This window comes from Nothoprocta perdicaria, unplaced genomic scaffold, assembly GCF_003342845.1.
Source record: "Nothoprocta perdicaria isolate Ctin4 unplaced genomic scaffold, notPer1 scaffold_122, whole genome shotgun sequence".
Classification (NCBI taxonomy): Eukaryota; Metazoa; Chordata; class Aves; order Tinamiformes; family Tinamidae; genus Nothoprocta; species Nothoprocta perdicaria.
In genome coordinates this window covers 686,526-699,330 of record NW_020454339.1, presented here as the reverse complement: position 1 = coordinate 699,330, position 12,805 = coordinate 686,526, and the positions used below count along the sequence as shown (strand labels likewise).

At 51.6% G+C, this 12,805-nt stretch overlaps 1 protein-coding gene and 1 long non-coding RNA gene across 2 annotated transcripts; one reads left to right on the top strand and one right to left on the bottom strand.

Annotated features, from left to right (window-relative positions):
* The first annotated feature begins 173 nt into the window (after positions 1–173).
* On the top strand, positions 174–1,582 carry LOC112960342. Its single transcript, XR_003251738.1, has 2 exons — positions 174–288; positions 1,481–1,582. It is a non-coding gene; the product is annotated as an uncharacterized LOC112960342 (long non-coding RNA).
* A 176-nt stretch (positions 1,583–1,758) lies between these two features.
* Positions 1,759–12,569, bottom strand: E2F5 (E2F transcription factor 5). Its single transcript, XM_026054555.1, has 9 exons — positions 12,444–12,569; positions 9,972–10,081; positions 9,212–9,373; positions 8,020–8,063; positions 6,500–6,564; positions 4,608–4,875; positions 3,713–3,913; positions 3,232–3,276; positions 1,759–2,347 (listed from the first exon to the last, which is right to left on the bottom strand). The coding sequence occupies exons 1-9, from the start codon at positions 12,567–12,569 to the stop codon at positions 2,238–2,240; spliced, it is 1,131 nt and encodes a 376-aa protein (XP_025910340.1). The 3' UTR covers positions 1,759–2,237.
* Positions 12,570–12,805: the final 236 nt, after the last annotated feature.

Genomic DNA, 12,805 nt, shown 5'->3' with positions numbered 1-12,805 from the left:
GCAGGGTACGCGCGGGCCCGCGCGGGAACCTCGGGCTCCGCGGGGCCGGGAGCGCCGTTCCGCGCGGCTGACGGCGCGTCGTGTAGCGCGCGCGGCCCCGTCGCAGGTGCTCGTTAGCGCGCGGGAGCCGCGGGGCGCCCCCCAAAACGCCGCCGTTGCCCTTTGCAGATCAGCGTTGTGCAGGAGGAGAAGGTCAGAGCGCTGGACAGAGCGCTCAGCGAGCTGCAGCAGCAGATGCAGCAGCCGCCCTCGGGAGACGCGGCCGCGGAGCCGCAGCAGGAACCTCAGGTAASTCCCCCTTCCCCCTCGGCCCCTCACGGCGCGCCACATCCAGAGCCTTTGGCTCCATCCCTAAGGCTGCAGCTCCTCATCCTGCTGCTCTCGTGCTGTAAACCCAGCTTTCCTAATTTCAGTTGCATGCTCATGTTGAAATCTGGTTAGCGTCAGCTCGGAGGGGCAGRGGGTGGCAGCCAGGACCGAGCGCATTCCCATGGGATTTTAATGAGGCTCCAGCGGTTGATTTCTAAAGGATTTTTTTAAAGGCAGCTCTAGCCGCTGGCCCTGGCTGTGAGGCCTGTGCCTCAACATGGATAGGCTCCGGAGTGACTCATCCTGCTCCCTCCTGAGGCGCCCAGTAGCTCTTCTGGACTCGGGGAGCGGAACCTCCGGCCGTGCTCACGAGAACTGCAGCACGGGGCAGGGCGGCCCCGGTCCCCGTCCCCGTGCCTGTGCCCAGGCTCCCGCCGGCAACACGTGGGCTCGAGGCAGCGTTGGGCTCCCCTTGCCCTGTCCGGCCCGGCCCCGTAAGCAGGGCCAGACGGTCTCACGGTTTAACTGCCGACAGCTCCTCTTGCCGGCTGCCCTTGAGCTGGCCACSGTTTGGGGGTGGCAGGAGCCAGAGCCCAGCAGGGAGCAAAGATGAATCCGTCCGGGGGGCAGCAGGGAAGTTAGTTAGTAACGGGGCACGAGTTGTGTTTGCCGCACGTGGGCAGTTGAGGTTCTGTGGCGCTGGGGCAGCAGGACCAGTGCCAGGCGCCTCAAGGAGAGGCTGAACTGGGAGCTGGGAAGCGCCAGCGGCGCCTTGGGCACAGCGGGATGTGGGGCAGGCTGGGACGGGGGGCGCCCCCCTTGTGCGCTCATCCGGCCATGGATCTGGTCCCATGGGCTCCATGTACCGGGGCTTCTTCCCGGGCCTCCCAGTGCTGCTGCGCGGGGCGCGATTCCCTCAGCCCGGAGCGGAGCCTCTTCCCACGCACGGCSCTGGCACCAGGGTCTGTGCCCCTGCGTACGGGGCCCTGCTCTGTCACATCCAGGCAGTCCCCTAGTGCCCTCCCAAACGCCCAACTGACTGCAGCATTAGTCTTTGGTTTATTTAATTTAGTCTAATCTTCTAGACAACAAGTATTGGTTATTGTTTTATATTTTTCTAAAGCTGTTTAAAAAATGCACTCTACTTAGAAGTGAAACTTCCTATTTTCAGGTTTCCAACAATCTGGAGCAGGAACCAGCAAACGTGGATGCTGCCACAAACCTCTTATCTCAGCTGTGATGCATAATAAATGATGCAGGGATTCCAAGAAAGGAGGAGTGTACAGAGTCGTTGCTTTGTTTGTACAATTTTATTAAAAAAATCTTGTTAATTTACAAGTATTGGCACACTTTAATACAAACTACAAACAGGCCTTTCCTATAACCTAGGAAAGTGGAATGTAAGAAGTCAGTGTGAGGAACTTAAAGTGCTAAAACAGAAGGCACTTCACAAAATTGGTTCACCGAAGCAATTTAGCGTAACTCAGGTTGATGTCCTTCACTTCGCAGCTTGGCAGTGAAAGCTTCAAAATTGATTGAAAGGTTATTGATTGAAAGGTACAGAAAGCTTCTTGGCAGTAAAGCTTCAAAAAATGCTGATAACTGTGAGCAGGAAGCCAAATCATCTTTTTTTTTTCAAATGATCAAAAGGCTATAAAGCATTTTCGCTTTTCTTACAAAAGAAAGCTCTGAATCATTGGATTACACAAAGGACACGCARGTGAAAAAAAAAGCCAGAATTTCTGATGAAAGCCCTTTCCTCTGGTTGTTCATTCGTTTTGTGAAGTAGTTAAAGGAAGCAGGAGGAAATACACTCCCAGAGTCAGTGAACTAAGAAGTTWTACATTCATTATTCAAATACTCGGGTTATGAAGAAGTCTAGAATGTTATAGTTAGAGGTAGATAAGATAGTCTGGTTGACACAATATCTAATAATTTAGTATCTGCACATCAAAGAGATCACAGACTCCTTCATTATCATCCAGGTTAAAGTTGTAGTCATCTCCGGGAGTAGGAGAGAGTCGTAAGAGAGGGAAAACTGTAAAGCAGGAATAGTTTAGTTTAAATTAAAGCACTTCTGGAATATGAGCCTTGTCTCATAATTCAGCATGTCTGTCATCCCCAAGGCCAGACTTGATGATGATTAAAATACTGTCTTGACACTGATAGGCACGCTGGGATACCTGCATTGCCTTAAAACTAAGGCAATGATACGTCTCAGTTTTTTCTTAACGTTTAAGTGTTTTAATGTTTTACTTTGCTGGCAGGGAGTGATTGCTGTGGAGCGCAGACTAAGCCCTCCTTGTGCAGCAAAGGAGCTGCTGAGCAGCTTGGGACATTTCCATGAGAAAGCCATCGCCCACATCATTGGCATTTCCCGCTTCCTGCTACAGCACTCTGGTCTTCCAGCATTTATGATTCCACTGTCCCCATTGCACATGGAAATCGGAGGCCAGCAGCTCCCTGGGCGCTGCGTTTCAGGCAGCGACTTGAGGCAGCCTTTGGGCAACGCAACAAGAGGGGGATTTGCTCCCGTCCTACAGCTGCCCAGGCTGCTCTGAAACACCTCCCAAAGGCTCCTGCGGGAGCTGCCGCAGGACAAAACGAAACCAGGGCACGTGCTGAGGCATCACCCCAGTCGCCAGCGTGTTCCTTCTGTGCCCCGGAGCGAAGGGCTGCTGAGCTACTCGTGCTTGGCAAGTGCTCAATTGAGACATTCACATTTTGACTGGAAATAGAACTGTTACAGGGCAACCGAAAAGGGAGCAAAGACCAGAAAGAGAGGACAGAGGAAGCAGCAGAGGGAAGGCAGCAGCCCGACCCTCAGCATGGGGTGTCACAGGCGCCTACCAAGGGCACTGTGCAGACAGCCCCATTGCTGCTGATGGCTACTACTGCAAAGTSAAGAGACTCAGTACTCACCATCGGAAGACATGAGTTCATCAATGATATCCCCACTGATAGTCCCTGTGAAAGACAGGAGCAGGCATTTATGGTCGCTAGTRCAGGTTCTCTGCACGGAAACACTGACCTGCAAGGTACAGTACAGCTCATGTGTGCTCTGCAGGAGCCGTGGGCATGGTCCGTGTGCTCTATGTACTGAAAAGATACTTGTCTTTTTACCACTTAGAGGTTCCTGCTAAATTTCTCTCCCTCTCTTTGGGCTSAACGGTTGATCTGTTACAACCTTAGCACGGGGTGTAATGCAAAGCTCATTTTGCCAGGAGCAGGGTATTTTGCTCAACAYGGGACTGCTACTCCCGAGTGGTTCWATGGCTTTGTTAGGAGSTGGACAAAGGCCTGTCCTCTGCGGCAGAGGTTTTCAGCTTTACCCCWTGATAATTCACAGGTAATTTGGTCGGAAACCAGTAAAAGAGTCAGAATAGAAACTGTTGGTGCCTACCTGCGGGCTCATCCATCTTTGCTATGTCAAACGAATTTGGCTTGAGAATACAGTTCACGTCCAGCGGGAGCAGGGCCGGATAGTCGCTTGGGCCGCCTGCAGCTTGGGCGCCCTCTCCTGACAGGCTGGGGAATAAGGCGGGCTCTGCAAGGCTGGGATAGGCAGCTGCTGAAGTTGCACTGTCCTGCTGCAAACTACTGTCTACAACGAGGGAAAAGCGCGTTATTAAGGCAGTTTTAGGGAAAAAGGAACACAGGGTATTCACACTTGGCGTTGTCCTACTAGGAGGACATGGCCAATGTCAGGGTTGGAGTAAGAGACTCCCCTTATCTCCCGCCAAAGGTCAGGGGCAGAGTGTCCTCAGGACTCCTCAGACAGYTACTTTGCTGTATCTAGAGTGTTTTCTTAGCATCCTTATATCACCCTACCTTTATCCTAAAAACCAAACAACAACCAACCAGCCCAAGCCCAGGCCACAGGCTGCCAGGCCCTGTGGGGACCGTGTGGGGAGCCACCCCGTGGCACAGGAGCAGGGGCGGCTGCGCACGGAGCCAGGACCAACCTGTCCCTGTGGGGCCAGCAGTGCCGCCCTGCGCCCCTCTCCTGCAGGAGCTTCCTGCACATCCAACACGAGCGACATCCCAAACCCCTTTGGGGCAAGATGTCAGGCTACCAAGGGATACCAGCTTTGCCTAATGAAAGATGGAAGTGGAAGAGACTTCTCTGCAACCTCCTCAGAGCTCTAGGTAAGCCCTGGGGCAGCTCCTGCAGACAGCTGCTGTGTCCTGCAGGTTGTTACCGACCTCTCCTTTTCCTACCCCTCTCCAAGACCTTCCTCCCTCCGGCGCCCCCGCTCCTGCTACCCAAATGAAGTGGAAAGCAACCCTGGACCTACCTGAGGGTGCTTCTGTCACTGGTGTTTGTGGCAAATGCTGCTCCTGGTTAAGGTCCCCTTGCTCGGGGGGGCTCGGGGTGGCAGGGGCAGGTTTAGGGGGGGTCACCGGAGTCGCGGGTTGGGATGGGGCTTGTGCCAGGTCATCAGGAGGAGGGACTGGAAACACCATGGGCTTGGAGGAACTCGACTCTTTATTTATAAGCAGCACTTGGATGGGTCCTGAACTACTTTTAAGGTTGATCTGGTATTTCTTTTGTCCATTCTGTCCCTGCGAAGTAGCAGATGAGGAAAGTTACCTTCCTGGAGAGCTTAAAACTTACAAAAAATAGCAGTATCTGCCTGGAGTTATTTCCCATAGCAAATAAAGAAGGCATTCAAATTGAGATTACTCAAATTGTGCTTTTCTACCTTCTAGGAGGTAAGCACAGTGCTCTTCTAGTCAGAACATAGCAAGAGGTAACTGATAAATGTATCAGATCATACTCAGGAGGAAAATACCTGATTTAAAACAGATATATGACAGGTCACAAACCTGTTATATATTTACCTGACCACAACACAGTTACAGAATACAAAAATATAAAACCCTCCAAAGTGCTTAACTGATCTTGAGTTAAAGTTACACGAGACTTACAGCAGGGCTACATCTTACTAATGGTGATAAGCAGTGATTTCTGTACTCCTAGATTGCTTCCTTTTAAACTGAGCTTCACAATYACCTTAGCTGGGACTAACCATCCAATTATTGCTGAATATCCCACCCTGAGTCAGGGAACACAGGACCACGAGTGATTAGAAACATTTTCTTAGCCAATTTGCCAGGGCTTCTCATTGAAAAGTTATCTGAACAGCTTAGCTAGGACGAGCTTCCTGCAGCACAGTCCCAGTGAGACTGCTGATCCCACAGTSCTTATTTCTAACTGCAAAACTGCTGCAAATAGCAGCAAATGCACTTGGGGAAAAAATGAGGATGAGGAAAGTTGGGACAGAGAGAGGGAAGGGAAACCAATGCCACAATATCCCTTCTGAAGCTGCAGGGGACACCTGTGATGAGCTGTTTTAGTCCTCAACAGGAAGCCCAAAAGCTGAAGCAGGTAACTCGGGTGGCATCGAGAGCCTCGCGCTGCCTGAGCCGCCGTGAGCGGCTGGACAAGGACAGTGCCACTGCGGCGGCCTCGTGCTCTAGTTTGGGATGTCCTTGGGTTAGCAGGGCGGGCTGAGCCTCACGAGAAGCAGCTTGTGGGAACCCGTCCCACGAACAGCGTCCTCCAGGCACAGGGGGGCCAACGAGCTTCATACAGCACCTGCTCCCAGCCACGTGAGCCCTGTTCAAAACACAGCACTGCAGTGCAAGAAGTAAAGGGGGACAGAGATAATAACTGGAGCTCCTACTTTTAAGGCTGCTCATTCAAAGCCTCTGGCTGAAGCAAGACCACAGTCTGTGTTGTATATCCAGCCTAGAGCCATATGACTGAACAATTTTTACTTGTAAATCTAAAAGGCTTTTCCATACAGGATCCAGTACAGAGGAAAAGCAGAGAAACTTCATCTAAAAGTCAGCGCTAATAAATTTTCAATTTTAACTGTAATTCAATTGGAAATGAATTGGAATTCAAATAAGTATGTCAAGCTGCATAGTTGCAGCTTTTAGGGTAACAAAAAGCGGGGTGCAGAGAAATTCTCCATTCCATCTTGTCTTTAATGGAAGACACATTAGTCTGTATAGGTGTACAAAAATTCTTATTCCCCACCCTGTCCCTCCACTCTCAACTGAGATAATCTTAATTTTTCCCCTCTAACACAKGGCTAGAAATAAACCCCTAGCTCTAACATAGCTCTTCTTTTCCATTGCCAGCCTTGAACACTTAGGTAAACAAGAAACCAGTACCTACCATTTCGGGTATAGGTACTTCTAACTGTGTACCACAAGGTGCTTGTATTGCTAGAAGTGTGTCTCCTGGTTAAATAGCAATTTTTAAGAAAGCGTTAACTGTGCATATTTTTCTGAAGTCTTGCATGGTACGTACTGAAATGAGAGATGGTAATTCTCTAAGGCCACATACTGCAAAATCCTAGTGTAAATAGAAAGTTGGGGCTGGGAACTCATGCCAGTCCCTGTAAGATTCAAGTACATCATGTAATGCAAACCACAGCATTTCAACACTGAGACCATAGTTGCAAGGGCCTTTTCTGGCAGCAGTGCCAGATTTAACAGTTCCTGACCTGCTTGTTACCATATCTTTATCTCCCACTTGTATACATAACGTGATGGGAGAACGTATACTTAACTAACTAACTAAAGTTACTTAACTAACTTTTCAGCTAAGAGACTTCCAGCTCTCTCTATGGCTGTGAAAAATGGTGGGAACACAGGGAGTATTCACAAGGGCAGGAAACCAAAGTCTCACAGGTTTTCTTCTGTGCCAGCATTTCCAAGCACCTGAGTTCAAAACCTCTGCAGCACAAACAGCAGATACATAAAGGGCGACCATCTCCTTCACCTGGAGCTCACTGTACACACGCTGCAATTTACTGCTAAAGCAGGAGATCACAATTATATCAACGGGCTGACACAAACTGCCTGATGCTGCAGGTCATGCGCTTATCTTGTTCACAATGTGCAAGGATGCTCCTCTCTGCCACGAGATATTTACAGCAAGTGCTACGTGACTGACACACTGAACAYCTCCACGCTTTGTAATTACTAAGTAAGAGCTCACGCTACCTGTCTAAACTTGCACTTTTATTTAAAAACAAGCCCAACCTTCACTGTCACAAAGAAGCAAGAGATGTTACTGAGCCTCACTGAAAGCTGAGGAACAATCTTCCCTTGGGCAATCCCCTGCACAGGACACCAGGAGGGCACCAGGAAGTGATCTGTGCCAGGAACTCCTAGCAAGCTCCTCAAATGCCCTGTACAGAAGGACTCCTTTGGATTTGGTAGCCTTGTCCCATCTCTGAAGTTTAACTGGCTCCGTTTATCCARTATCTTAAGGAATTTCCTCTGGCTGCAGCTGCCACCAAAAAATGCTATGAGGTTTGGACCTGCCTGGACTTTCTGGTGTGTTGGACCAACGTGCCCTGCACCTGCTTCTGTTGGTGACCTGAGGCAAGTCCCAAACGGTGCTCCCAAAACTGACAAAACTCTGTCTTGTACAACTCGTGACTACAACTACAACACAAGTTCCTTCATCTGCCAGAAGTCGTAGGCCATGGGCACGAGGGGCATCCATTTACTACCAATCACTATTGAACATTTTCTAAATTCAAATTAATTTCAGGGAAAAAGCAGTTGCTTTTTATTTCTTGTGTTACTGGAAGATAGAAAAAAAAAAAAAAAACATGCAATACATACAAGTTAGTTCTTAATAGGAACATAAGGAAATCCCTGATCTTTCCAGCAGGAACTTACCGTTGAAGCAATTACAGATATCTTCATGGGTGACATATGAAAATGTAACTTTTGTCAAGGAAGTTTTCWTCAAACAACACGAAACTGGTGTTTATTGCACTTTAAAAGACATTTGTCCAAATTGTRTCTAAATTGTGCACTGACTGCTGTTACTCAAGGGATGCAATGAGGCCGTGACTTCTGGCTGTCAGAATGGCTACTTAAAAACAGCACAGTTCTGTACTGTAAAAACAAACAAACTCTGTATGTGAGGAAAATAGTAGAAGAAGGAAGTAGTTTGAAATAAAATGAATGAGACTATTTTAAAAAGTAAAATATAAAGTCTTGCTTTTAAGAGTACCACTTGACTCTCAGACTTGCCTGTGGCAAATCCTGGACCTTGCAGGATCGCAGCCTCCTGGAGGGGCTTCCTCCTTCACTGCAGTCCTGCCCCTTGCCTCGAGACAGCACCAACAGTTCAGACACTCCAGACAGGGGGTTGCATTTCCTGTTCTGCAAAAACTCCTGTGAGGGAGATTCCACCATCTCCTTGGGGGATCAACTCCATGCTTAACTCTCCTGACGGGAAGTCCCTAGCGTCTAGCTTCTATCTCCTTTGCTGCAAAATCCACCTTATAGGAACACCTTCTGTAACTGCAAGTAATTTTAAGTACCGATCACAGCTTATACCCTGCTCCCAACCCCAGATGTCCATTTTGCACAGTGACTTGTAAGAGAGCTAAASACACAGGCACAAGGAATAAACAAGTGCAGCAGGAACTCTGCTCATTTGCAGGCCCGACGCTCCTCGGATGCAGCTCCAGGCCAAGCCAGCTGCACGTTGCCAACTCCATTTCTTTGGGAGAGATCTACATCTTTTCAAGAGAAAGAAACAACATAGAAAAAGAGCAATGTGAAATATTGCTAAAAAGCATCAAATGGCCCAAAGCAACATATTTAATTTAAAATCAGATATCTGATTTATATTATAGATTTAAAAATTACTGCCATATATACATATGCTAGATCACTTGCAGAACAGCTACAAAGGTGAGGTCAAGTAAACGGGTCTTTTACAATTCTAATGCTGAAACAAAACCAGAAAAAAATTCCTTCCCTTGCTTATGAGTAAATGAACTACATTAGTTTTACCACACAACTGTTGTTTTAGTTGTACTCCCAAGATGTGCACAATATTTGTTTAAAAGGATATTGATGATTTGTAGAGTCGTCCATAACATTCTTGATACTTTGCTGCAGCCACAGTTTCTGCTGATCCAATTCTTTTTCTTTTAGCTCTAGATCTTCGATTTCAGCTTCAAGATATCTCAGTCTGTCTATGACTTCCTTTGTGTTGCAGCCAGCACCTACTCCTCTTAAAAGAGTACAAGGATTCATGAAATCAGAGCATGTGAAAATCTAAAGCAAACATGCAACTATTATTTTTAAATATGTAAAGCAGACTTCACAAACGATGTTCCAATATTCAGGATGAAGCAAATGAATKTTTACCTTCCCAGCAGTGTTTTAACAACAACCAAAAAATCTAAATTTAAGATCAAATTGAGAACTCACTTCTATCTAATTATATATTGTCTTTGGAACGTAATTCCTTCTGTTTTTATATGGTTTATATGGCTGGTTTGTATGACCAATAATAAGCGTGGCACAACTAGAGGTGGAGACAGAGTGTCTCAGGAGCTTCCCCAAATCCACCTAGAGCAAATGCTTCATCCGTCAGAGCAGTTTATAGGGTGGCCACACAAGTTTCCCAGGAGTTTCCCTCATAAAAGCTTCAGACCAAACCTGGCACCAAAGATGCAGGTTAAAGGAACACGCTGGGCCCTGCAGCTCTGCGGTGACTCCGATGTGCGGAGCTGCTCCCTGCTGAGCCTAACACCAGGGCTCTGCCAGCACATCTCGCTAAGGGAAGCAGAAGGGAGTTGCTCTTGAGACAGGCAGCACGGACTTACTTCCACTGAATGCTGTTTTTTGACTTTTTCTCAATGAGATCAATTCCTTCCAAAACGTTGGTGATATCGTAGATCCTTCTCTTTTGTCTCACAGCAAGAGTATCAGCAGCCTGTTAAGGAAGGAGTGACAGGAGTCAGCAAGCTGATTGCTGAGGGAAAACACAGACCCAGCCACTTTCCGGGGGCAGGAGGGAACACTCAGTAATAAATCTGTATTTCTGAAGGGAAAGAAAAAAATCRTTTCAAAGCCAGATGCTCAATCAGGAGAACCAAATCCTTCTTGATATAGAAGGAATACAAGCATAACATCCTTATATGCAAAAACATGTACCTCTTTTTATAGTATTCCTGAGCCATAAAAAATGTTGCTGGCCTTCCAAAAGAAAGCAAACAATCAAACTGCATTTTTCAACTAGCAAGTTAATTTCTAGGAATTAGCAGTCCGATTGATACTAGCGAAGGTTTTGCTAGTGAAGGGAACAGGAAGGAAAACGGCAGGGGAATGGAGTTTAAGGCTGCACCCTTGGAGCCGGGCGGCGTGACCAGAGCTCCCCGCGGTGCCACCCGAGCAGCACCCGGGCTCGGTGCTGCCGAGCAGAGCCTGGGCTCGGTGCCGCCGAGCAGAGCCTGGCCTGGGTGCCCCCGAGCAGAGCCTGGGCTCGGTGCTGCCAAGCAGGGCCTGGCCTGGGTGCCCCCGAGCAGAGCCTGGGCTCGGTGCCCCCAAGCAGCGCCCGGGCTTGGTGCCCCTGAGCAGCGCCCGGGCTTGGTGCTGCCGAGCAGAGCCTGGGCTCGGTGCCACCAAGCAGAGCCTGGGCTCGGTGCTGCCGAGCAGAGCCTGGCCTGGGTGCTCCCGAACAGCGCCCAGGCTCGGTGCTGCCGAGCAGAGCCTGGCCTGGGTGCCCCCAAGCAGCGCCCGGGCTCGGTGCCCCTGAGCAGAGCCTGGCCTGGGTGCCCCCGAGCAGAGCCTGGCCTGGGTGCTCCCAAGCAGGGCCTGGCCTGGGTGCTCCCGAGCAGAGCCTGGCCTGCGTGCTCCCAAGCAGGGCCTGGCCTGGGTGCTCCCGAGCAGAGCCTGGCCTGCGTGCTCCCAAGCAGGGCCTGGCCTGGGTGCTCCCGAGCAGAGCCTGGCCTGCGTGCTCCCAAGCAGGGCCTGGCCTGGGTGCTCCCAAGCAGGGCCTGGCCTGCGTGCTCCCAAGCAGAGCCTGGCCTGGGTGCTCCCGAGCAGAGCCTGGGCTCGGTGCTGCCACCCCTATGTGTCGCCCACTCTCCCGTATGTGGCCGAACGTGTCCAGAGGCCGCAGGCTGCATCCCGCAGCTCTCCACGATCCCACCTGGCGCMGCCGCCGCTGCTGCTGCAGGTGACTAAACAGGGGCTCCTTTCCCGCACACCCCACAGTGTCCGTGCCGTGTATGGATGCTGTGCTGACGTTAACGCATTTCCACAGCGCCCAGTGGTAAGAGGTACTGATATATAAACGTGCAGCTACAGCACCACAGCATATTAAGATTTAAAAAGCCACCTTCTGAGCGCCTAAACTCRGGCATTTCAAGCTCAGGGCACTCTTAGGGCTCCAAACTCACATGCACTTTGTATGCCCCGAGCTGCYGCCAGCAGCTGCAGTCGGGATGCAGCCCGTTTCCCACCCGGACTGCAGGGCCCCGGGCCAGGCCACAGCCTCGGCAGCGGGTCCTGCACACAGACACGAGGGAGCATTACACTTAACGGGCGGGATTTGCTGCTTCTCACAGCAAGCGCTGGCAGCTGCTGCTGGCTCCTGCCCGTGCGTTTCCCGGGCAGAGGGAAGGGCGCCCWGGGCACGGCAGGAGAGCCCAGCACGACTGGAGCCCCAAGGAGCCCCAGACACCAAGCCAGGGCTTAAAGTGCTCACGGCCTAACGTGCTTGAGGGGCGACAGAGAGGTCAGAATTCGTGGAGAAGGAGGGCAGTCCGTGACAGCAAACGCCAGCGACGCTGCGGTAGCCGAGAGCGAACGCTCYGCGCCGACGCGGGGCTCGGGTGCAAGGCGAGCGGCGCGGGCRGGCAGGGTCGCCCCTGGGGGTCCGGCCGGGCTCTCCCTTCCCGCTGCCGCATCCCTGCGTGCCCGGTGCCCCCTCGGAATCGCCGCAGCCAGGCCAGCGAACACGCCGAGGGGGCAGCGCTGCAGGAAGGCAGGAACTCAGCGGGGCTGGGGGCCCTTTGGGCGGCTTATTCGCTCGCCCTCCTCTCTCCTTCTGCCTTTTCCTGCCTCTCCCTCCCAGGGAAACGCTCCCCTTTGTCTCCTTCACCCCGCTCCGCTCTCCCGGTCCCTGCCCGGCTCCGCTCCCACTCGCCCGCCGGGCCGGGACCGTTTCCTTTCAAACGCGAACGCGGCGGGTCTCGAGCCCGCGGTAACAACGGCGGGGCCGCCCGTGTGCGCGCGCTGCGCTCGGCGCCGCCGGGGAGCCCGAGAGCAGCGCCCGCCGCCCCGCCGCGCACCGCCTTGAGGTCGAGCACGCCGTCCTTGGCCTCCTGCAGCAGCGACACGAACTTGGTGGTGAGCAGCCCCAGGCTCTTCTCGTGGCGGCTGCTGCCGCCGCCGCCGCCCGCCTCCGCCGCGGCCATGGCGCCGCCCCCGCCGTAACGGCCCGGTGCGGCCCGCAGGAAGTGACGCGCCGCCGCCGCCGTTGCCTGGAGACCGCGCCCCGCCGGGCCGCCCCGCGCGCTTCGCCCGGGGAGCACAGAAACCGTTTCTCCAGCTCTCTATATTCCTATCTAGGTTCAAAACAGAACCGAGGACCAGTGGAAACCAGCARCTTCCATACCTGTTAGAGGATGAATATTCCACCCACGTCCTCTCT

Excerpts from the sequence above, each read along its gene's own strand:
- E2F5 (XM_026054555.1), bottom strand. The coding sequence starts at position 12,569 with ATGGCCGCGGCGGAGGCGGGCGGCGGCGGCGGCAGCAGCCGCCACGAG. Across the intron at positions 9,374-9,971 it reads AAAAACAGCATTCAGTGGAA|AGGAGTAGGTGCTGGCTGCA; the intron begins GTAAGTCCGTGC and ends TACTCTTTTAAG. Across the intron at positions 3,914-4,607 it reads AGTGACAGAAGCACCCTCAG|ACAGTAGTTTGCAGCAGGAC; the intron begins GTAGGTCCAGGG and ends CCCTCGTTGTAG.